We start from the raw sequence: 25,722 nt of genomic DNA on the forward strand, positions 1-25,722 counted from the left end.
TTCCCCAGTTATACTTGTTTTGCATTGATGGATATATCAAATCAATGCAATATTACTCCTACAGCTGGCCTACAATTGGGCTACCTCGTCCTTCAGAAGCCAATAGAACGTATGCATCCAATTTCTGGCAACTGGATTTATGCTCTTGGTTTTGCAAAGACTCTAATTTTGGGTGTTTCACAAATATGAATAAACCATAATACTGATTCCTGATTTTCTCTCTCACACATAAGACAAAATATATCAACAAAAATAGCACACTTTTTAGTCATATTGTAGGAACAATGAGAAATCTATCCAACATTTTCAAGAACAAATAGGAACCATAGAAGTTAATATTCAATTTCTCCTAAATATTAGACAGGTTTAAATGATCAATAAAAGAAGTCAAAAATTAATATCAAATAAAGCTGACAAACAAATATATGGATTGCAAAGGAGTTACGGTTTTATTTTTTTTAATTGAGCAACAAAGAAATTCACATTATGCAGATTTCTTGTAATCACCACTGAATTTCTAAATTGGGTTTACTCTTCACTTTCTAGTCCTTTCTGCAAAGTAAAATTAAAAACAATAGTTATATCAAGGCTGATGTGGTTATATCTGTTAGTGATACTTTGACATCTATTACACAAGAATTTACTGTCAAAATAACAGTGTGGCTAACAGCGCTCGCCGCTATTTACGTGCAAATGATACAGCAACTTCAGGCAAGGAGCAGATCCGTGGCTCAACTCAATTATCCAGATGTTACTATCTCAGTTGTCCTGTTCCACCATTGGCTTCTTGAAAATGACATTTTGCTGTCTGCCTCACCATTGACATGCATTAAATGTCATGAAGTTACTGTATTTGCGCAGTAGATACGAACTAAACCCACCACATATATTTAGGGCTAGTAATTAGCAATGAATGGCATAATTATCCTTTTAATTGTTAATGATTATCAATCACTCTCTCTGGTTCTGGAAATTAATCATTACAAATGTGGAGTCTCATTCCTTCAAGTTTTTGAATTTTTCGGTGAAATTTTTAAAATGCCAAGTTTAAAAATGTAAATTTTTTTCTTACGTTTCTTTTTTATTTATTTTAAGAACATAAGAAATAGGAGCAGGAGTAGACCACCTGGCCTCTCGAGCCTGCTCCGCCATTTAATAAGATCATGGCTGATCTGATCATGGACTCAGTTCCACTTCCCTGCCCGCTCCCCATAACCCTTTATTCCCTCATCGCTCAAAAATCTGTCTATCTCCGCCTTAAATATATTCAATGACCCAGCTTCCGCAGCTCTCGGGGGCAGAGAATTCCATAGATTTACAACCCTCTGAGAGAAGAAATTCCTCCTCATCTCAGTTTTAAATGGGCGGCCCCTTATTCTGAAACTATGTCCCCTAATTTTAGTTCCATCTATGAGTGGAAATATCTTCTCTGCATCCACCTTGTCGAGTCCCTTCATTATCTTATATGCTTTGATAAGATCACCTATCATTCTTCTGAACTCCAATATGTATAGGTCTAACCTACTCAACCTATCTTCATAAGTTAACCCTCTCATCACTGGAATCAACCTAGTGAACCTTCTCTGAACAGTCTCCAATGCAAGCATATCCTTCCTTAAATATGGAGACCAAAATTGTATGCAGTACCCTCGGTGTGACCTCACCAATACCCTGTACAGTGGTAGCAGGACTTCTCTGCTTTTACACTCTATCCCCCTTGCAATAAAGGCCAACATTCCATTTACTTTCCTGATTAATTGCTGTACCTGCATACTAACTTTGTGCTTCATGCACAAGGACCCCCAGGTCACTCTGTACTGCACTTTGCAATTTTTCTCCATTTAAATTATAATTTGCTTTTCTATTTCTTCTGCCAAAGTGGATCACCTCACATTTTTCCACATTATACTCCACCTGCTGAATTTTTACCCACTAAAATAACCTGTCTATATCCCTTTGCAGATTTTTTGTGTCCTCCTCAAAACTTGCTTTCCCACCCATCTTTGTATCATCAGCAAACTTGGCTACATTACACTCGGTCCAAGTGATTAATATAGATTGTAAATAGTTGAGGACCCAGCATCGATCCCTGCGGCACCCCACTAGTTACTGTTTGCCAACCGGAAAATGACCCATTAATCCCATTTTCTTCCTATCTTAATCCAAAATTTCTTTCCCTCTCTTTATTTCTCTTTCTGTACCTGATTTGGCATTGAATTCACCCGCTTTAATCCACCCTGCTCCTCAGTTCTTCCTTTGTTTATTTCCCAGTCCTTAAATCTCATTGGATAAGGAGATACCCTGTTGGTTTCCCTGCTCACTCATGTCCCAGATGTCTTGTCTCACTCTTGCGCTGTTATCAGCTCGTACTTCCAGCATCTTTGTGGGCAAAGATTTTTTTGAGCTGAAGGGTCAGACACATTTAGATGCCCTGCTACTTCCAAAATCTGGCCCATTATTTTCCACATTATTTGAAAGATTTGACTAATCATTATATAGCATACCAATGCATTAAGTTTGAATTTACAATACACACATTACCTTGCTAGCAAAATCACGACTTTTAGCCCTGAGTTTATTGACTTGAGACTCTGCAATATCAGCACGCTCTTCTGCTTCTTCCAGTTCATTATGTACCTTCCTAAATTTGGATAAGTGGACATTGGCTTGTTCCTCCTGAAAGGAAAAGTAGATAAAGCTGATGCGACTAGTTTCGATAGGCAATGGCACTAATAGTTGTGAAAGCATCATCTTTATCAAGCAAGCAACATCAATCTAAGAAGAAAATAGAGGACAGTTACACTACATATTTTGTATCGCTGCCAAGTGGTTGTAGCATTTCAGGGACACAAATTATGCAGTATAATTGAACCAAATACCATACCACTTCTGTATTTATCATGGGATGTGAGGGAGGTAATCTGACATCACTTCAATTTGGCACCAGCTGGAGGCTAAAATTTTGACCTTCAACTTTCTGGTTCAGTTATCTTACAGACATTATTATAAGACAAGTACCAGCCTACAGCAATGCAGAGTAAGCAGCACTAAGTTACCAGCCCATAATTTACTGGTTTCAGCATAGCTACAGCATAAGAACGATGTTGCACCGTTCTTTTCAGAGGACAGTCAAGATTAACTGATCCCTGCCAGTTTTACGCTGATACATTCTACACGCAAATTCCCTTCATCGTTTGCACTTCTGAAACTGCCAAAGCTTTCTGCCACTCATTTATGTTGCCCCACCTCCAAAATGGACTGAGTCTTCAGTCACAACTACAGGGCAGCGGGCTGGTGCGGTCGGCTGGCTGGCCACCTGAACACCGCTCATGGGGAAGATCTACCTGCATGACTTACATCAGTTTGTTGAAAAATATTTTAACATGGGAAAAGTAAGTTGACTTGAAATCAGTTTCAGCTTCATGTTAACAAAACAGTTGATGTAACAACAAAACAGTAGTGTAATTCAACATTGCAGGATTCAGGCGCAAAATCAGGAAGCACATTTTCACACAAAGGGGAGTGGAAGTCTGGAACTCTCCTCCCCGAAAGGCTGTGGATACTGGGGGCTCAATTGATATATTCAAGACGAAGATCGATAGATTTTTTTTTAGATAACGGTATCAAGATATATTTAGCAAAGGCGATAAATGGAGTTGAGGTGCAGATCAGCCATGATCTAATTGCATGGTGGAGCAGACTTGAGGGGGCTGAATGACGTACTCCTGTTCCTAATGTTCCTATGTCCTTATTAGAGTTATCCATAAATTAGAAAAGGTGTGAGACTGCCTCACGCTGTCTTCAATATAACTGCAATCAATGCAAAGGTACTATTAAAATGACCTAAGCAACTCATTGACCTCTACTGAGTCCTTGTTAACAAAAAATTTTAAATAGCATTCAGTCTGTGGCTACAAGAGCAAGTTAGGAGCATTCTGCAGTGAGTGTCTCACTTCCTGATTCCCCAAAGCCTTTCCACCATCTACAAGGCACAAGTCAGGAGTTTGATGGAATATTCTCCAATTGCCTGGATGAGTGCAGCTGTAACAACATTAAAGAAATTCAACCCCACCTTAAACATTCACTTCCTCTGCCACCAGCACACCATGTCTGCAGTGTATACCATCTACAAGATGCATTGCACCAACTTGCCAAGGCTTCTTTGACAGCACCTCCCAAAACCACAACCTGCAATGGCTTCTCTTCCCACTTCCATACTTTTACCCCTGGAGTCCCCCAAGGATCCACAGCCCCCTCCTATTTCTCATCTACATGCTGCCCCTTGGGGGCATCATCAAAAACACAGCATCAGTTTCTGCAAGTATGCTGTCGCTACCCAGCTCTACCTCACCACCACCTCACTCGACCCCTCCACTGTCTCTATATTGTCACATTGCTTATCTGACATCCAATACCGGATGAATGAAAGTTTCCTCCAACTAAATATTGCAAAGACCGAAGCCATTATCTTCGGTTCCCACCAAAAACCCCATTCCCTAATAACAGACTGCATCCCTCCACCCGCAACAGTCTGAGGCTGAAACAAACTGTTAGCAGCCTTGGTTTCATATTTGACCCTGAGATGAGCTTCCAACCACATATCCGTGCCATCACTAAGACCACTGATGTCTACCTCAGCTCATTTACTGCTGAAACCCTCATCCATGCCGTTGTTACCTCTGGACTTCACTATTCAAACATACTCCTGGCTGACCTCCCAGTTTTTAACTTGTTAAACATGAGAGCATCCAAAATTCTGATATCCATGCCCTAACTCGCATCAAGTTCCATTCACCCATCTCCCCGTGCTCGCAGTTAAGCAATGTCTTGATTTTTAAATTCTCATCCTTGTTTTCAAATCTGTCCATGACCTCATCCCTCCTTATCTCTAATCTCCTCCAGTCCAACAACCCTCCAAATATCTGCTCTCCTCAAATTCTGCTCTGCTTGAGCACCCCGATTTTAACTGCTCCACCATTGGTGGCATGGTTTCAGCTTCCATTGCCCTAAGCTCTGAAATTCCCACTCTAAACCTCTCCACTTCCCTACCTCTCTTTCCTTTTTTAAGACACTCCTTAAAACCTCCCTCTTTGACCAAGCTTTTGGTCATCTGCCTTAATATCTCCTTATATGACTCAGTGTTTAAACATAGAAACATAGAACATAGAAAATAGGTGCAGGAGTAGGCCATTCGGCCCTTCGAGCCTGCACCACCATTCAATAAGATCATGGCTGATCATTCACCTCAGTACCCCTTTCCTGCTTTCTCTCCATACCCCTTGATCCCTTTAGCCGTAAGGGCCATATCTAACTCCCTCTTGAATATATCCAATGAACTGGCATCAACAACTCTCTGCGGCAGGGAATTCCACAGGTTAACAACTCTGAGTGAAGAAGTTTCTCCTCATCTCAGTCCTAAATGGCCTACCCCGTATCCTAAGACTGTGTCCCCTGGTTCTGGACTTCTCCAACATCGGGAACATTCTTCCCGCATCTAACCTGTCCCTTATACGTTTCTATGAGATCCCCTCTCATCCTTCTAAACTCCAGTGTATAAAGTCCCAGTTGATCCAGTCTCTCCTCATATGTCAGTCCAGCCATCCCTGGAATCAGTCTGGTGAACGTTCGCTGCACTCACTCAATAGCAAGAACATCCTTCCTCAGATTAGGAAGTTTACTATGTTAAAGGTGCAATTTAAATACAAGTTGTTGTAATTTAAAACATTCTTCGCTGTTTATTGCATATTTGGGGCAAAATAAAGATTTTGAAAAAAACGGTAACTTTTAGTTCTAATTTTAAAGCTTTGCTATAACTCAATGACCAAAGGATAAATGCATAAACACAACAACATGGATTAAGATGGATCGCATTTATTTTGCAACATGCTTGCCTTTGAAAGTAACAGCAGAAAATATAACTGTTACTTACAGACTCCTCAGACTGCCTCTTGTAGGTCTTAACTTTCAGTTGCAGTTTGTCAACCAGGTCCTGAAGTCTCAGATTATTCTTTCTGTCTTCTTCAGTCTACGTGGAGAATTTGTGAATAGAAAAGTATATAGAGTATGTGTACTAGTTACATTGCATTTTGAAAAGCACTTCATTTGCATGCCTGTATTAAAAGTAAAAAATGGCTAAAAGTTAACAGAATAACTCTTGATTGCTTCATGTTTTTTTTTCTATGAGTTAAGTCATACTGAGCAGGAAGATCCCAAGTTTGATCCATAGTCTCTTCGAGTTAGCTGATCTCAGGGAGGACAGTGGTAGGACCTCTACAATTGGTCTCAGTACTGTTGGGCTAAGGAATGCGAGTATCAGCCAAGGCTTCTACTCTTGGTCAGTATCCAGTTACTCCTGTGGGAACTGTATGTCTGTGGATGATGGGTGAGAACAGAATCATGCTCAGTGAAGGTTGTCCTTGACATTTTCTGTGGCTGAATAACCATCACGAACATACTGTCAAGAGATTTAGGGACCGAAATTGCCCCTTTCCTTAAGGCCTATTACCACCGCAAATCGGCGACCACACTGCGGAGTGGAATGACCGCCGACTTTTGGTGGAATAGCCGCTGCTAGCCCAATTGTCCTCCCGAGTTTTCCCGGTGGTGCCCCTAACCGGTCCGCTGCTGCTGATCCGACTTAAGCACATCATCACTGTGCACACCGGTCGATCTAACCCGACGGCAACATTCCCCTGGGAAAATCTTCGGCCTGCCTGGTGGAGCCAAAACAACCTTTTCCCCGGTTATCAGTGAGGCTGTGGACTTTTGCAATGGTGGTGCGGCTTTCCTGAAAGTGGAGGGCACACTGTCGCTGCTGCCACATTTTCTTTTCCGGCTGACTGCCAGGTCGTCCCAACAATTATGCCCCCGGCTTCAACCGGGCCGCCAACAGGCAGCCTGGCACCCCATCTTGGGTGTCAGGCTGCTGGGCCCAGCCAAAACCCTCCCTGTTGGCCCAGTGGGCCGAAGTTTAAAAAGCAAGGAGGCTCTCCCCTTTAAGTCCTCAAATTCCACCCCTCAGTTGCTGTCACCGCTGCATTTTTGCCCTTCAGGTGTAGTCATGGCCCCCCATTATGGCCGTCTTCCGGATCAAAACAAAAAACAAAGAGCAAAATTTTCCAAAAGAGTCGAGTTGAACCGCAGCTGCAGTAAAAAACATCGAAATGAGCTGCGTGTGCCGTGTTTTAGGCGGGGGGCAATTTATTCCCCATAGAATAAAATCATAGAATGGTAACAGCATAGAAGCCCATTCGGCCCGTCGAGCCCGTGCCAGCCCTCTGCAAGAGCACTTCAGTTAGTCCCACTCCCCTGCCCTATTCCCGTAGCCCTTCAATTTTTTTTTCAGGTACTTATCCTCCTAAGGTGCGGTGCCCAGAATTGGACACAATACTCCAGTTGAGGCCAAACTACTGTTTTATACAGATTCATCATAATATCCATGCTTTTGTACTCTATACCTCTATTCGTGAAGCCCTGGATCCCATAAGCTTTTTTAACTACTCTCTCAACCTGCCTTGCCACACATATATGAATAATGACCAGTATTGGTGAGGCCACACCTGGAATACTGCGTGCAGTTTGTTTCCATATTTAGGAAAGGATATACTTGCTTTGGAGGCAGTTCAGAGAAGCTTCACTAGGTTGATTCCGGGGATGAGGAAGTTGTCTTATGAGGAAAAGTTGAGTAGGTTGGGCCTCTACTCATTGAAATTCAGAAGAATGAGAGGTGATCTTATCGAAACGTATAAGATTATGAGGGGGCTTGACAAGGTGGATGCGGAGAGGATGTTTCCACTGATGGGGGGAGACTAGAACTCGAGGGCATGATCTTAGAATAAGGGGCCACCCATTTAAAACTGAGATGAGGAGAAATTTCTTCTCAGAGGGTTGTAAATCTGTGGAATTCGCTGCCTCAGAGAGCTGTGGAAGCTGGGACAGTGAATAAATTTAAGACAGAAATTGACAGTTTCTTAAACGACAAGGGGATAAGGGGTTATGGGGAGCGGGCAGGGAAGTGGAGCTGAGTCCATGATCAGATCAGCCATGATCTTATTGAATGGCAGAGCAGGCTCGAGGGGCCATATGGCCTACTCCTGTTCCTATTTCTTATGTTATGTTCTTATTGCTGAGAAATTGATTGAGAAACAAGAAATGAAAGATGTAAATACAAGCTCTTTAGATCAATTATTGGGTAAAATTGCTTTTCATTGTGGGACTGAGCCAGAGACCAGAAGATTCCACCTTCACTTCCCCTTTGCGTTATCTGATCTCAATCAGGGCTGAAGTTGGGGCAGTACAATTGCTCTCAGTAACCCTTAGCCAGAGAAGGGAAAATCAGCCAAAGTTCCCACTCCTGTTATTATCCATTGTCAACTGCTGGAATGTATGCATGTGTGGCTGTCGAGTGAGAACAGAATTGGGCACATAGTCAAATAGCCTGCCATCACACACTGGCTGAGCTTTCATGAAGAATGGTTACTTGGTTCAGATACTGGAGGATGCCCAGTGTTCCTGGAATCATACTGCAGTAAGAGTCAGCAACTTCAGAAGAGCAGGGGGGAAGTGTTCATTTTTTAAAGATTAAAAGGCTATTCAAAATAGATCTCCTTACCTGGAAGAAGAGCTCCTTGACCCTCCTTTCAAATTTGTGAACACCTTTAATTGCCTCTGCACACCGCTTTTGCTCAGCTTCAAGTTCATTCTCAAGCTCACGTACCTACAAAGAAAATAAAAACACGTTTAAAAAACTAAAAAACACCTGAATGCATTTATATTTGGTCCAGTGGAAGCGTTATAAGGTTGTCTCTGCTTAAGACCACATCATTCTAAAAGATGGTGGTGGTAGCAAAAGAAAATATCCTAATCCGGTATGTATATTGCTTAAAAATTCATACCCTGGCCTCCAGTTTCTGGAGCTGTTTCTTTCCACCTTTCAATGCCAGCTGCTCTGCCTCATCGAAACGGAGTTGCAGGTCTTTCACGGTCTGCTCCAGATTTTTCTTCATCCTTTCCAAATGAGCGTTAGTATCCTGCTCCTTTTTCAGCTCTTCCGCCATCATAGCAGCCTTGTCGTGACATTATGAAACAACTTGTCATTATTGGCTTACTGTACAGATAAAACATGTCAAGACGTGGTTGAAAAGTAACATGTCTTTGATATTACTAATAAAATTGAAACAAGAGCCTTACGTCCGTGATGGCTTTCTTTGCCTTCTCTTCTGCATTTCTTGATTCTTGAATAGCATCCTCAACCTCGTTTTGAAGATGGCTAATATCAGTTTCAAGCTTCTTCTTCGTGTTTATCAGGCTGGTATTCTGTTGGAAGAATCAATCAGAGTTGTTATGGTCCATGTACCGCAATATTGTACACCCAAGTTAGTCTGAAAGATTGCTGTTTTTATCTACCTGACTATGCAGGAGCTGCACACGCTCACTCGCATCAACCAATTCCTGCTCAGCAACTTTGCGAGCTCTATCCGTTTGTTCGAGGGCTGCTCTCATTTCTTCAATTTCAGCGAACTGTAAATTGCACCTCCGTTCCAGCATGGCCAGTTGCTCCTTTAAGTCGTCTTGGCATCTGAGGGCCTCATCAAGATGCAACTGGCATTCCTTAAAACCAGATTGTTGATTGATATTAACTAATCGTACCTTTAAAGCTCACATAGATAACTTAATTCTAACCAATGGTTCATTTAGGCATCTGATATGTGTTACTTCATTTTTATATTTCAACCACCTAGTTTAAGTCAGTATTGAAAGTTCCTGAAAGTTAAACCATGTGTGCATATTGGTAATAATGCATTATGGCCATAATGGAATTATCCATGTGAAATAAATAATCTCAAATAAAGATAGATATATTTTACTGCTTCTAAAGATCTATCAAAAAAAGGTGCACACGAAAATTCAACTTTACCCGCAAAGCCTTTGATTTGCTTAATTCATTAACATTAACTTATTGGCCTAAAAATTGTGGAGGCTTCCCGCGGGCAGATGCCTCAGACCTGAAAAATTTATCCGAATTTACTTGGTGGTCTCGGAGGTTCAGGGACTTGTGCTCCTGGGTCTCTATGCGAAGGCCTGCATATAGCCCCATGTATCCCAGGGACTTAAGCGCTTCGTACGCTTCCTTGGGATCATGTGGGCCAGCCCAACCAATCCAAGTTGGAGTATTCCCATTCATACTTGTGATGAGTTCCGAACTCACTGCAAGTATAAATGGGAATACCCCAAAACATACAAGCACTTAAAATAAATCTTAAAAAACCATCACATAGTTAAAATTAATCAAAATGAAATTTAATTAATTATTTAAAACAACATTTTAATTTTTTGAAAATAAATGTACATATTTTAAAGGGGTTAAAAATAAACTTTCCTTATTTAATGGGATTTTAAATGTATAAATTATTGAAAAAATGTATTTTTCTGTCCTTTAAAAGTCTTACGCTGATAAAAAAGCAGGCCTTATGCCAGCTTTTATCAGTCGTAAGAATTTCAAGGGCATTCGCTGGGCAGAAGTTGGGCAAACAGCCCAACTCTCCACTTGTGGAGGCCCTTTACTTCCGGATGCTTGCAATCTGTCAAGAGGATTATTGACAGATCGCAAGTTCCGGGTTTAGGCGTATGTGCTTCACCTCGTACGCGCCCGCAGAGTCCACGAATCCAGGGCCATTGTCATGCATTAACCGAAGCTCCACGAACCTTGAGCTGGCCTTGCATGTTTCGGAAATGTTTTACAGCGTCCGCAGCCTGACGGTTTGCGTGGTTCAGCTGAATTTCAATTTCATTCAAGTCTCCCTCCATCTTTTTCTTGATCCTCAGGGCATCGTTCTTGCTCCTAATTTCAGTATCCAGGGCGCTCTGCATGGTATCTATTGTCCGTTGGTAATTCCTCTTTATTTGCTCGATCTCATCATCTTTTTCAGCGATCCGCCTATCCACTTCTGATTTCACCTGGGTCAATTCGAGCTGAATACGCAGCATCTTGCTTTCTTCGTGTTCCAGAGATGCCTTAAAATACAACACAAAGTCGTTATTAGGATATTAGATTACACGCAGTCTCATGTGATAAAATGTTAGAAAATATCCTGAGAAAGGATCATGGAGCTGCAACTGGTCATTCCACAATCGCCACTATAATGCTGAAATATAAAAACTAGCTTATCAAAATGGTAGGGTTGTCAGGACTAATTTTGCTAATTTTTACTTGACAAATTAATGAGATTGATAATGATGTGCAAATCGGCTAGCAAATTCAGTTGATTGATACACCATGGGTTGCAAATCTCCAGAATTTGCTTGTGGATTAATGTCGCTATGCCATTTGCTTCCCACAAATGGCATCGTGCCCTTATCCTCCCTGTTATTTTAAGCACTTGCTGGATTTGCACATTAATTGTCCATTAAATGTCATGGAAAGTCAAGTCTGATAATTAACAGTGTAATTTTTAATGACATGATAATTGTTAATGCCATGCCAATCAACCATCCTAGCTCAGAAGGGGAACAATTTAAAGTGTTCAATCTTATTCCTCCATGTAAGAAATTTTTTTTAGAGATTTTAATCATTTTAAATTTTCAATCTTAATTTTTGACTTACTTTATCTTTCTGTTTCTCTTTTCTCTCTCTTAATCCAATCTTTCTTTCCCCTTATTTCTCTTTCTGTACCTGATTTAACTCTAATTCACTCTATTGTCTTCTTAGTCCTTCCTCTGTTTTTTTTCTCAATCCTTAAATCTCATTGGTTAAGGAGATCCACTGTTGGTCCCATCATTCTCTATGATCCCAGATGCTCTGTTGCCTTCACCGCACTGTGATCAGCTCGCTCATCCAGCAAATTACAGCACACAAAATCTTTGCGCTGAATGATGCAGAAAAAAGGTCCAACTAAAGTTGCATGCCACAAAATGGCCCATACCAGCAAGATCCGGCCCAAAGAATCCAAGTCAAAACCGGTAAACAAACCTCGGCCTCTTCCAATGCCGCCTGAAAGTCAGACTTTTCCTGCTCGGCTAATTTTTTGGCCTTCTCCAGCTCATGGATTGTCTTTCCATTCTCGCCAATCTGTTCAGTTAGATCTGAGATCTCCTCTGTTTAAAGAAACAAAACATTTTCTGCAGTAAGTTAGATATAATTTATCATTTAAATCTTATGTCGATGTGTTTGCAGTAAAAGAACACTTTAATCACATGAAAACTCACGTTGCAGATTCTTGTTCTCTCGTTTAAGAGTTTCCAGCTGGTCTAACACCTCCTCATAAGCATTCTTCATCTTGAACAGTTCGGTACTCAGAGAACGGGATTCCTTCTGACTTGCCTCCAGCTCAGTTTGGGTTTCCTCATACTTCTGCTTCCATTCTGACAGAACCTAGAATGCCACAATAGTCCACAATTGGCACGTAGTTTTAAACTACATGTAGCTGTCTCTAAATCATTCAATTATTGTAACTGAACCTTATCAAAGTTTCTCTGTTTCTTATCAAGAGCAGCTGCAGCAGCATTAGCTCTCTCCACATCTATCATTAGATCTTCCACTTCACCGTGCAACCGCAGTTTTGTCTTTTCCAGTGAAGCACATTTAGAATTCACTGCTTCGATATGATCCTCAGCATCTTGGAGTCGCTGTGCAAGTTTCTTCCTGAAGATGAAGATGATAATGCCCACTTAACTATCACCAAAAAATTTAAAATTTCACCCAAAGAAAGCATAAACTAAAATTCTCTTAATGCACGTACTTGGCCTCCTCCAGTTCCTCAGTGCGCTGGATTGCATCAGTTTCATATTTTGTTCTCCACTGAGCAACTTCACTGTTGGCCTTGGACATGCCACGCTGGAGCTCAGCCTTTGCCTCCTGTTCCTCTTCATATTGCTCACGGAGCAGATCACAGTCATGGCGGGAAGATTGAAGAGCATGTGCCAAGGCACTCTTGGCCTGAAATATTTGAATTTGAAAGTTACTGGTTAAAGTATTAATACTTAAATGCTTAAACATAAAACTATGTTTTATCAGATGAAATAAGAATAGTCCATGCAAGAATCAATCCTTTATCACCTTATGGGGCCGAAATTCAGGGTTTTTTTCTTCAAGTTTTTTCCGCCGGGATCATTGAGGCATCCTTTCCATTGACTTTCGTAACTTTGTCGTTTTTTTAAAGGTGGACCGGAAGTCGTCATAGTGGGGGCGAACGTGAGGCGGTAAGGCAGGCTGAGGGGAGGAGATTGGAACGAGATTGGGGCTCCGCTGCTGTCACTCAGCGGCAGAACGGTGGTGATGTCAGAGCTCGAGTATGTGACCATGTTCTCTCCCCTCCGTTAAAGGGGAGAGTGTTGTGTATGCAATAACTGTTAGACTGAATACTGTTTAACTCCAAGAGGTATGACCTTGGCTCTGCTTTATTAAGGCCCAAAGTGACTAATATACAAAATGGCTGGCCTTTTATGCTTGGGCTGCACACACGTGTGTGCAGTCCAATAGCCTCCAACAAGGATGTTATCTAGTGGTTAGTGATCCCAAAAGTACATACATGACAATACCCCCCTCTGAGATATTAACACAGTCTTTTACAAATTGAGACGGTCCAGTGTTTTACACTCCCGGGTTGACTGTCTCAGTTCAACTCCAGCCTTGGGTGAGTGTTCAAAGTCTGTTGTGACTGGTGGCTGGATGGCTGACTTGGTGGGAGTGTCAAGGAATGAAAGTCCATTTTCATTGAACATGTCAGTGATTGAAAGTCTCGATTCACTGATGACCACCGAATCCTCTGATGACTGGGGGTAGGTTGGTTGGTCGTCGATTGTCTCTTCCTCTGACTGTTCCAGTTCGTCTGTGTGCCGCAGCTTTGTCTGATTCATATGTTTCCTGCATGTTTGCCCATTTTTGGACTTGACAATAAATACTCTGTTGCCCTCCTTGGCCATGACAGTACCAGCGATCCACTTGGGACCCTGACCATAATTCAGAATATATACAGGATCATTTACAGAAATATCACGTGACACAACTGCGCGATCGTGATACCCTTGCTGACTTTGTCTTCTATATTCGATATAATTATTCAAGTCAGGGTATACAAGAGATAGCTTGGTCTTAAGATCTCTCTTCATTATTAGTTCAGCAGGCGAGATGCCAGTAAGTGTGTGTGGTCATGTCCTGTAACTAAGCAGTATGCATGACAGACTGTTCTGCAGTGACCTTTGAGTTACTCGCTTCATACTCTGCTTTATGATTTGGACAGCACATTCTGCTTGCCCATTGGATGCAGGTTTGAACAGTGTTGACCTTACATGTTTGATACCATTGAGTTTCATGAACTGTTGAAACTCCTGACTGGTGAAGCACGATCCGTTGTCACCAAAAATGATGTCAGGCAGACCATGTGTTGCGAAAATGACACTGAGATTCTCAATGGTAACTGTGGATGTGCTGAATGACATGATTATACACTCTATCCACTTCGAATATGAATCCACCACAACTAAAAACATCTTCCCCAGGAAGGGACCTGCAAAGTCTATGTGGATCCTGGACCATGGTTTGGATGGCCACGACCACAGACTCAGCGGCGCTGGTGCTTTGCTGAGCTGCATGCAAGTGTTGCACTGATGCACACATGATTCTAGCTCAGAGTCAATTCCTGGCCACCATACATGAGACCTGGCGATGGCTTTCATCATTACAATGCTGGGATGTGTGCTATGTAGCTCACATACAAATTTCTCTCTCTCTTTCTCGGGCATAACAACAATCCGACTGAATAGCCAGTTCGTCTTTGTGACGAATGTAAGGTTTGATCTCCTCACACATTTGCTTCGGTATGGTATCTTTGAGGATGCAACTCTTCACCACTGATAAAATTGGGTCCTAGCTGGTCCAGGTCTTAACTTGTTGAGCCGTGACAGGGGTTCCTTCACTCTCAAAAGCATCCATAACTAACAAAAGGTCCGCCGGTTGTGGCGTTTCCACCTCCGGTGTGGGCAACGGCAGATGGCTCAAAGCATTGGCACAATTCTCGGTGCCAGGTCTATGGTGAATTACATAATCATAAGCGGATAATTTCAGCGCCCACCTCTGGATGCGGGATGAAGCATTGCTATTGATACCTTTGTTTTCAGAGAACAGTGAAATGAGCAGCTTGTGATCTGTCTCCAGTTCAAACTGAAGACCAAACAGGTACTGATGCATCTTTTTAATCCCATACACACAGGCTAGTGCTTCTTTTTCTACCATGCTGTAGGTTCTTTGCACTTTAGACAAACTTTTTGAAGCATACGCAACTGGTTGAAGTTTACACGACTCATTAGCTTGGTGGAGTACACAAGCAATTCCAAAGCATCACAGGTCAATACTAAACGTTTACATGGGTCATAATGTACCAGCAGCTTGTTAGAGCAAAGCAGATTAGTGGCTTTCTCAAAAGCTCTGTCTTGAGGCGCACCCCACACCCAGTTGTCGCCTTTTCTTAGTGCAGTGGTTCTAATAAGGTGCTCAATTTAGGTAAGAAGTTACCGAAGTAGTTGTGTAGACCCAGGAATGAACGCAGCTCCGTCACATTCTGCGGCTTGGCTGCATTCTTGATGGCCTTGGTTTTCGTGTCCGTGGGCCTGATGCCGTAAGCAGCAATTTTCCTCCCCAGGAATTCGACCTCTTGTGCCATGAAGACGCACTTCGAGCGTTTCAGTCTGAGTCCCACTTTGTCCAGACGATGTAGAACCTCTTCCAGGTTGTTCAGATGTTCCTCAGAGTCACGACCTGTGATCAGGATGTCATCTTGGAACACGACGGTTCTGGGAATGGACTTCAGCAGACTATCCATGTTCCTCTGAAATATTACTGCAGCCGAGCGAATTCTAAAAGGGCACCTGTGATAAATAAACAGTCCTTTATGCGTGTTAATGCACATAAGTTTATTCGACATCTCGACCAGCTCCTGTGTCATGTCGGCCGACGTCAAGTCCAGTTTGGTGAACGACTTCCTCCTGGCTAGCGTTGCAAACAAATCAGCCTTCGGTAACGGGTACTATTCCTGTATCGAAACCCTGTTGATGGTAGCCTTGTAGTCTCCAGAGATTCTGACTGTGCCATCAATTTTCAGCACAGGAATAATGGGGCTGGCCCATTCATTAAATTCAACTAGCCTTCACGCTGGAGTCTGTCCAGTTCGATTTCGACCTTCTCCCTCATCATATATGGAACTGCCCGAGCTTTATGATGGACGGGTCTTGCATCTGAGTCCACGTGGATCTGCACCTTGGCACCCGTGAAGTTGCCGATGCCTGGTTCGAACAGCGAGGGGAACTTGCTCAGTACTTGGGCACCTGTATCTTTCTCCAACGACAACGCATTGGTGTCGTTCCAATCACATCTGATTTTTTTCAAGCCAGCATTGGGCCATTGCCTGGGACAATGCATAGCGGTAACTCGTGAACTGCACCGTCATATGACACTTTAATTGTGGCATTGCCAATCACCGTTATGAGTTCTTTGGTGTACTTGCGCAACTTGACATTGACTGGACTTAGCCTAGGCCTCACAGCCTTTGTATCCTACAGCTTATCGAATGCCTTCTGGCTCATTATCGATTGACTCGTCCCCTTGTCCAGTTCCATCGCTACCGGCACCCCATTAAATTTCACGCTGATCATTATAGGTTTGCTCTTAGTTAGGTACGAGTACAGTCCATTCACTTCCTCCTTTGGTATCTCGGATTGCATATCCGGATCCACGCTAGTCTGACCATCATCCTCCACGTGGTGTGTTGCAGCATGCTTGCTCATCTGCGGACACTTGTGCTGGAGATGCCCCACTCTCAGACAGCCTTTGCAACTATATCGCTTAAATCGGCACTGCTGGTGCTGGTGATTTCCCCCACAACGCCAACATGGAGAAATCGGATGCATTCCCGCTGGCGGACTTTGGGCAGCCACCGGTTTCATGTACACAGTCGGGTAGGCCCTGCCATGTGCTGCTCTGCCGAACGGCAAATCAATCATATTTACAGTACTTGCCGAGTTTCGATTTTTCACTGATATCTGCTTTAGACTTCTATCCATGCAAGATGGATGATCGTGATGGCCCTGTTCAAGTCCAACATCCTCACCGCCAGTACTTTACGCAGGATCACCTTGTGGTTGATGCCGATTACAAAGAAGTCCCGCAGCAAGTCTGCCAACACAGCCCCGAACTTACACGGTCCCGCTAGACGTCTCAGGTCAGCAACGAATTCCACCGCATTCTGGCCCTTTGAGCGAACGTGCGTGTAAAATCTGTATCTTGAGATGATGATGCCTTCGTCTGGCTAAAGGTGGTCCTGTACCAGTGTACACAATTCTTCATACGTCTTCTCTGTTGGACTCACAGGCAGGAGTAGATTCTTTATCAGACCATAAATGTTTGGCCCTCAAACCGTGAGGAACACCACCCAGTGCCGAACTGCGTCGCCGTCCTCCTCCATTTTGTTGGCCACGAAGAACTGACTCAAACGGCTCACAAAGTCTGCCCAATCTTCTCCTTCCACAAATCGCTCCACAATCCAATTGTGCTCATTTTTGCATGCAAAGGTTCTTGTTGCCTCGTCGCCAAATGTTGTGTATGCAATAACTGTTAGACTGAGTACTGTTTAACTCCAAGAGGTATGACCTTGGCTCTGCTTTACTAAGGCCCAAAGTGACTAATATACAAAGTGGCTGGCCTTTTATACTTGGGCTGCACACAAGTGCGTGCAGCCCAATGGCCTCCAACAGTGATGCCATCTAGTGGCTAGTGATCCCAAAAGTACATACACGACAAAGAGAATCCGGCATTTTTATCTTCAGCCACTGGCCCACCAGGGAGGGTTTCAGCCGGGCCAATGGCCTGGCACCCAAGAGGGCACTATTTTGCCAGCCGATCGCGAAATCGGCCGGCAAAAATAAAAACATGGCGGCCTCAGCAGTGGGCCCTCCCCTTGATGGGCCACCACACTGCCGGGCCGCACACAGTCAGCAGAAGGTGCAATGACAGAGAAAGCTGTCGGGACACCGCTTGGTGGGGAAATGCTTTTTATAGGTGAATTTGGGTCGGTGTATTCTGCAGGTGAGGGATAGCGGCGGTGTGCGGTTTTATGACGCGCTTGCAGCAGTCGGCAGCAGCAGGGTGGAAGTGGGGACAGGCCAAAAAATCCCTGACCTGAATTTGGGTCTGGCTAGCCATGGGATTCCGCCGCATGGCCGCTGCAAATGGGCTAGTAATGTGTCTTACCGAGACCCTGAATTTCGGTCCCTATGTTTCAAAACAATTGCAAAGAATTATCATTGGTATAGATGTAAGCATCTCTAATGTTTGACTGCAGTTCTAAAACGGAGCAATTAGTTATGGATTCACTTTTGTAATCCAATAAATATTAAGATATGATGAAAAAGCATGCTTCACCTTAGTTTCTTCTTCCAATTGCCTCTTTAGCTCCTGAATCTGTTGTGTGAATGCTTGCTTCCCTCTAGTGAATTGTGAAATGAGGGATTCTTTTTCTTCGACCTGCCGGTTTAGCTCCCCTTAAATTAAAAATTGCAATTAGAGCAACATAAAGAATAAAGGCAAGAACCTTGGTCCATTGGCTTTTGCTAATACCTCATCTCCCAGAGCTGTAGGTGGAACACAAATTCTAAGTACCGAGTTACCTTTACACCAATCCTTCCAGCTGACCATCGATGTATGTGGTAAACGGCTATTGTGAGACTGGTGGCACAGCAAAGCAAAGGATACAAAGATCCAAAATGGGTAAATAAAGAAACTCTAATCTTCACATGGAACTTCAAGTAACCGCTAAGTGTACAGTTCACTAGAGGCATACCATTTTCTGTCTGTAATCGAGCTCGTTGTGTTGTGGTGTCATTCATAAGACGCACATGTTCTTCATATTTTGTCTTTATTTCATTCAGTTGGTCCTCAAGAGTTCGGCAGCTCTTTTCAAGATAACTCTGTAATGCAATTATTTCAGGCACGTAAATAGTGTGCATACAGTGAAAGGTTGTCCAAGGTACTTACTGTGCAACAAAAAGACAATTTGTGACATACCTTGGATTTGGAAACTGTTTCCATGTTGCTAGCAATGTCATCGTTTTCCATCTTCAGCTCACTCTTCTCCTTCTCAAGTTTCTGTTTCACACGTTGCAGGCTATCGATTTGTTCCCCAAGTTCTGCAACGGTATCAGCCTGCTTCTTACGAAGAGCAGCAGCTGTGGCTTCATGCTGCAGGGTAGATTCTTCCAGATCGCGGCGCATTTTCTGAAATTCTGTTTCACGCTTCTTGTTCATTTCAATCTGGACGGCAGTCGCGCCGCCAGCTTCTTCTAGTCTCTCACTGATTTCCTCAAGTTCACGGGCATAGTCGGTTCTCTGCTTCTCTGCTTTGGCACGAGCTGCACGCTCAGATTCAATCTCCTCTTCGAGTTCCTCAATGCGGGCCTAGAATTTGAAATAGTTGGACATTAAATGGGCCCTGAAATTCCGGTCGGAGGCTTCTTTTAGACGAACGCTTCCGACCGGAGAATTTTTCCCAAAGTACCCGGTGGTCCCGGAGGAGCGTGGAATTCTGTTGGGGAGGCCTTCCCTTCCTGCGCTGCGAAGTGCGCTCCTGTCCTCCAGGTTACCACGCAGAAGATGCAGTCACGTGTGACTGCTCAACCAAGCAGGAGAAGTATTCTCAATTAATAGCAATGGGAACTCTGTATCTACGAGTTCTCATTGCTATTAATCGAGAAAAAAAACCCAAACACAATAACACCAAATAAAAAACACACCTCACATAATTAAAATTAATTGAAATTAAAGTTAATAAATATCTTAGAGAAAATGCTTTTTTTGAGTTTTTAAAAAGTTTTTTAAATTATGGTTTAAAATAAATTTAACATAGTGGGCAGGGTTTTTAAAATAAAATGTGTTTTTTTTATTTTTATTTTTTATGTTTTAAGTGTGTTTTAAAACTCTTACGCCTGTAAAAGTAGGCTATGCACCTGCTTTTTTTTTATCAGGCGCAAGAGTTTTGAGGACATTTGCTGGGCAGGATATGGGAAAATATCGCAATCTTGCCCTTGCAAATGTCCTCGCTCCCGAGATGCATGCACATTGTGCACTGAAAAACAGTTTTTGCGATGCCTTCCCGGGTCCGTACACATTCCGTATGGACCCGAGGAAGCCGTAATTTCTGGGCCATGAATTCTGACAATGCTTTACCCGATAACAACCAAATATATTCAGGTATCTCTGATTTAAACGTACTTGCAGTTCCTTGATTTTCTTCTGCAATTGGCCTCCAAGAATCTGCTCTTCTTCAATCTTACTCTGATACTGGCTTATTTCAAAATCCTTCCTGTAGTGCGAGTATAATGAAAGTTTATAAAATATTATAACATACATACCATGAATACATTACAAAAGCAAAATCACTTCTTACTTCTTCACTTTCTCTTCCAATTGCTGCTTGTCGTTTTCTAAATCCATTAACGAGTCCTGCATCAGTTTCAAATCCCCTTCAAGCTTCCTCTTGACCCTTTCAAGGTCCATGCGAAGCTTTTTCTCTTGCTCTAGCGAGCCTTCGAGCTACAATAAATGAGGAAAATTGTCATACTGATCAAGGCATCAATACAAATATTCAAAGTTACGTGTTTACTAATACTAACATCATCCACTTGTTGTTCCAACTTAGCTTTGGTTTTGGTTAAAGTGTTGACTTTGTCCTCTTCAGCCTGGAGGTCATCTAAGGTCTGCTGATGGGCTTCTTGGAGGGATTTCTTCTCCTTTGTTAATTTGACAATGATCTCATCAAGGGAGGCCATTTCTTCTGTAAGATTCTTAACCTATGGGTAAAAATCATTATTTAAATTAGTTAAATGTGCAATTGTATCCACTAATTTCTACAAATTAAATAATTCTGCTGTGAATCTAAATAAATACCTTGTTTTCTGTGGCATGTTTTTCCTTTTCAACTTTGGCCAGTGTGAGTTCTAGATCATCAATATCCTTCTTTAATTCTGAACATTCGTCTTCAAGTTTTCTCTTCTTGCTTGTCAATTCTGCATTACATTCCTCCTCATCCTCTAATCTTTCATTAAGTTCCTTGACCTTCGCTTCTAACTGAATTTTGTTTTTGATGAGCTGGTCACACCTTTCCTCTGCATCTGCCAGGCCATCAGCCTCCTTTTGGAGAAAAAAGAGAATGGTTCTTTTTCCAACCAACTTAATAATAAAACTTTCTTGCGCCTTTGTGACTTGTGTTTTTGCACAATTAAATATATTTGGAAGTAATACAGAAGCCTGTTACTGATGTTTAGGAATTTCACAAATTAATGAGAAAGCTACACCCACTGGGTTTCTATCTGCCCAGAATTGAGTGCCCAATCTCTTCCTGTAAGGACATATCCCACTTCCCTAATCTGGAGCTTAAATACAGGATAACAGAACCAATGCTTAGAGACCTCCAAGAGTGTGCAGGTGTATTGCTGGAGATTAAGCAATTAAAACTGTGTAGTTTAGCAGAGCAGCTAACACAGCCTACCCATTTGAACTTTTGCCTGCATGGTTAGCTGGAGCTGAGTAGAAAGAATTCTAGGTTCCATGGTAAGTCAGACTGACTGGTCTATCATCAACTCGACTTGAAATACTCTGAACCTGCCAGGATCATTAGATTACACAATCTTCCATTGATGGTTCTCGACTTCCATTGCCAGATGTGCCACCTTGGAGTCATCTGAACTTCACAGAGATCCCAACTATCTCTTCCCCCCCACTCCCATAGGAAAGTCACCAGTTAATCATCAAGCTTGGGTTTGAGCCCTTGCTAGACGGCATCAGATACTTGACCCAATATCATGTACCAGGCTTATTCATCATCACCTGCATAATTCAGATCATGTATGATATGTTTTCTGTATATCTGCCAGACATACTTGTTTGAATACACTATAGATAGAAAATGTTAAAATGCAATTTATAATTACACCAGGATTAGAAGTATAGTTAATAATTTATATGCCCTGGCCTAGTAGCCCCACCACAAAGTTAATTCCTCAAAAGGTCCTTCTGAACACCAACATTTAACAATCACTCACCATTTAAAAAATACTCTGCTTTTCTATTTTTCCTATCAAAGTGGATAACTTCATATTTCTCCACATTATATTCAATTTGCTATGTTCTTGTCCACTCACTTAGCCTGTCTATATCACCTTGAAGCCTCTTTGCATCCTCATCACAACTTACATTCTCACCTAGCTTTGTATCATCATCAAACTTGTATATATTACATTTGGTCCCCTCATGCAAATCATTGACATAGATTGTAAATAGCTGAGGCCCAAGCACCGATGCTTGCAGTGCCTCACTAGTTACAGCCTGCCAACCAAAAAATGACCCATTTATTTCTACCTTCTGTTTTCTATCCGTTAACCAATCCACAATCCATGATAGCATATTACCCCCAATCCCATGAGTCCCAATTTTGTTTAATAACCTCTTGTATGGCACCTTATCGAATGTCTTATGAAAATCCAAATACATTGGTTCCCCCTTATCTATTCTGCTAGTTACAGCCTAAAAAAACTCTAACATATTTGTCAAACATGATTTCCCTTTCATAAATCTGTGTTGACTCTACCCAATCCTATTATTTTTTTCTAAGTGCCCTGTTACCAAGTCCTTAATAATAGATTCCAGCATTTTTCCTACTACTGATGTCAGGCTAACTGGTCTTTAGTTCCCCATTTTCTCTCTCTTTTCTTTCTCAAATAGTGGGGTTACATATTTGCTGCCTTACATTCTATGGAAACTGTTCTGAATCTATGGAATTTTGAATGATAACAACCAATGCATCCACTTTCTCTATAGCCACCTCTTTTAAAACTCTAGGATGTAGGCCATTAGGTCCAGGAGATTTATCGGCTTTCAGTCCCATTAATTTCTCCAGTACCAATCTTCCGTGAAGACAGACACAAAGTATTTGTTTAATTTCTCTGCCATTTCCTTATTTCCTATTATAATTTCTTCTGTCTCAGCCTGTAAGGGACCCACATTTATTTTAGCTTATCTTTCCCTTTTTACATACCTATTGAAGCTTTTACAGTCTGTTTCTATGGGCTCAATTTTCCACAAAGCATTTTTTTGGCATACTTGAAGAGTTACACCCGATTTTTGGGGGCCTAAGTACAGCAAAAAAAAATTATTCTAAGTTTCCCCGTTGGATTTACTCATTTTGGCATGGCGAAATCCGACCTTTAGTTGTGGGGGTTGTGGTGTATGTAGCACACAAATCACTGACTCCACACGGCCTGGTGTTGATCCAACTGCTGTGACCTTAGTCCTTTATTGAACAGCTCCAGAGTGGCCTCCAGGTGTGGTGGGCAGCCTTTTATACTGCCTCGTGCAGGTACCTTCAGGTCTCTCACCACAGCGCCCTCTGTGGTGCACCGTTGTACTTATATCATACATTTAATGTACCAGAGCAATATACAACATCTCACTCCCCCGGCCAGTTCAAAAAGCCGTTGCTTGAATCCCCTCATCGAACATCGCATTAGCCCATTGGTAATGTTAGTCACGGATCCATGTCCCTTTTTCTTGAACCTCGTGGTATCAACTCTTCCCGTGATTCATGTCCATGATTTCAAGCACAATGACCATTCCGCATTGAAATATTAACTCTTATCGTAATTCGCAATTCATATCCATTATTTTAAACACGGTAACCATCCAGCATTAAAATTTTAATTCTTATCATAAATCCATCATCCTACATTCACATAGCACATTTAAACTCGCTCTTGCCTTACAAAAGTCTTTACGTGGGGACCGCCAATGGTGTAAGGTCCTTTTAAGACTCCCAGGAGCATTTCCCTTTTAAGGCGCCATCTTGTGGCATTCCTCGAGGCGCCGCCATCTTAGGTGTTCTGCTGGCCTTTGTCTGCAGGGTTCCGTTGCCACGAGGCTCACCGCCATCTTGAGCTCGCTGGCGAAGAAAGAAGAGGGGACAAGGAAGCAGGGAAAGGGGAAAAAGAGAAAAAGAAAACGGCCCATCTTGCAGAAGTCAGTCTGGACTCGATCAGTCACAGTCCCTGTGAGTCGGTCCGTGCCTGCTGCCGCATCCGCCGCTCTGGCTCGCGTTAGCCCGAGTCACGCCCGCCGACGCCGCAGGCTCTGCTCCCGCCGTTGTCTCCACACTTGCCCAGTGCAAACTCCAGCTGATGATCTCCACACTTGTCACCCCTCCTGCTGCCGCCATGGCCGCCTCTCCTGCTGCCGCTGTGGCCGTCTCTCCTGCGGCCCGCCGTGGCCGTCACCATTGCAGCCACTGCCGTTGCCCAACTGTTCCGCTGTGTGGGCCCCCCCAGATCCACCGGCCACCGATGGGCCTCCCGCTTCTCGCCCGCAGCGCCCCGCCGGCCCGCACTCCAGCAATAGGCCCACACCTGCAACTTTGTTCTTCCAGGGTCTGTTCGCCTGTGGAGGCTGAGGCTGCAGATTTGCTTGGGGTCAGGAATTCTGGGCTGCTGTCGCCTGTGTGTGGATTTAGGCTGCAGCTTCAGCTCGGTTGGCGCTGCTCTTTGGGAACCCGGGGAGCAGCAGTCTGTGGAGGAGTGAAGTCTTCCCAGTTCCCACGGCCCTCTCCCATCTATCTTCTGCCGAGGAGCGTTGGCCCATCGCCTGCAATGACCCATAAGGGTAAACCGTGCGTCTCGCACCCGTGAGATACCTGCACATCTGCTCTGCCGAGAACAGGTATCAGTTCCTTGGTGTAGGTACGCAGCTTTGCCGTGACTGGGACCAGCTTGGGTCGTGCAGCCGGGTTGTCCCACAGTTTATCAAAAGTTCTCCGACTCATCAACGACGGACCCGAGCCCGTGTCCACTTCCATGCTCACAGGGACTCTGTTAATTTTGACTTCCCTTATCACTGGGGGCGAATTGTCAATACACGTGTACAGTCCCAACACCTCATTATCTTCTGTCTGCCCCTCGCTGGATGAGGGATCATCCCCCATCTCCTCAGCCACATGGTGAGTCCGATTTCTTTTACACATACGCTGAAGGTGGCCTTTAACATGGCAGATATCATCAAGGTGTGCGCCAAAATCACACGGCGCCGCGAGTCTCCTGAGGTCCGCAGCATATTTGGTGACGTCCTGGCCGTCGGGTCTGCAGTGATGGTAAAATTTGTATCTGGCCGTGAGGATGCTCTCCTTCAGTTTAAACTGGTCACGAATGAGTGCGATCTGCTCCTCATATGACTTGTCCCTGGCGTTCGTGGGGGCCAGCAAATCCCTGATGAGACAGTAAACCTCATCGCCACAACTGGAAAGCAATATCGCCTTACGCTTATCTCTCATTGCGTCCGTGCTCCCCGTCAGGTCGTTTGCTGTAAAGTAATACTCGAACCTTTCCGTAAAGGCCTCCCATTCATTGCCCGAGGTAAAATCCTTTAGCGAGCCCAGAGTAGCCATGGTTGCATGGAGTTCGTCCGCTTCCTCGTTGCCAATGTGGTGTATGTAGCACATAAATCACTGACTCCACACGGTCTGGTGTTGATCTAACTGCTGTGACCTTAGTCCTTTATTGAACAGCTCCAGAGTGGCCTCCAGGTGTGGTGGGCAGCCTTTTATACTGCCTCGTACAGGTACTTTCAGCCCTCTGTGGTGCACTGTTGTACTTATATCATACATTTAATGTACCAGAGCAATACACAACAGGGGTGGAGCC

General features: G+C 43.3%; 1 protein-coding gene across 1 annotated transcript in view; it reads right to left on the reverse strand.

Annotated features, from left to right (window-relative positions):
* LOC139226206 (uncharacterized) overlaps nt 1-25,722 on the reverse strand; it is a 75,726-nt gene that overhangs the window by 36,983 nt on the left and 13,021 nt on the right. Inside the window, exons 21-38 of the mRNA XM_070856836.1 lie at nt 20,930-21,172; nt 20,656-20,832; nt 20,430-20,575; nt 20,255-20,345; nt 19,052-19,441; nt 18,828-18,954; nt 18,410-18,528; nt 12,738-12,934; nt 12,457-12,640; nt 12,205-12,370; nt 11,969-12,093; nt 10,705-11,013; nt 9,406-9,609; nt 9,190-9,315; nt 8,895-9,065; nt 8,612-8,716; nt 5,930-6,025; nt 2,542-2,676 (exon numbers count right to left, since the gene is read on the reverse strand). Of these exons, the coding sequence (XP_070712937.1) occupies nt 2,542-2,676; nt 5,930-6,025; nt 8,612-8,716; nt 8,895-9,065; nt 9,190-9,315; nt 9,406-9,609; nt 10,705-11,013; nt 11,969-12,093; nt 12,205-12,370; nt 12,457-12,640; nt 12,738-12,934; nt 18,410-18,528; nt 18,828-18,954; nt 19,052-19,441; nt 20,255-20,345; nt 20,430-20,575; nt 20,656-20,832; nt 20,930-21,172 (3,111 nt within the window). The remainder of the gene's footprint in view (nt 1-2,541; nt 2,677-5,929; nt 6,026-8,611; nt 8,717-8,894; nt 9,066-9,189; nt 9,316-9,405; nt 9,610-10,704; nt 11,014-11,968; nt 12,094-12,204; nt 12,371-12,456; nt 12,641-12,737; nt 12,935-18,409; nt 18,529-18,827; nt 18,955-19,051; nt 19,442-20,254; nt 20,346-20,429; nt 20,576-20,655; nt 20,833-20,929; nt 21,173-25,722) is intronic.

The sequence above is a fragment of the Pristiophorus japonicus genome, chromosome 16 (genome assembly GCF_044704955.1).
Source record: "Pristiophorus japonicus isolate sPriJap1 chromosome 16, sPriJap1.hap1, whole genome shotgun sequence".
Lineage (NCBI taxonomy): Eukaryota > Metazoa > Chordata > Chondrichthyes > Pristiophoridae > Pristiophorus > Pristiophorus japonicus.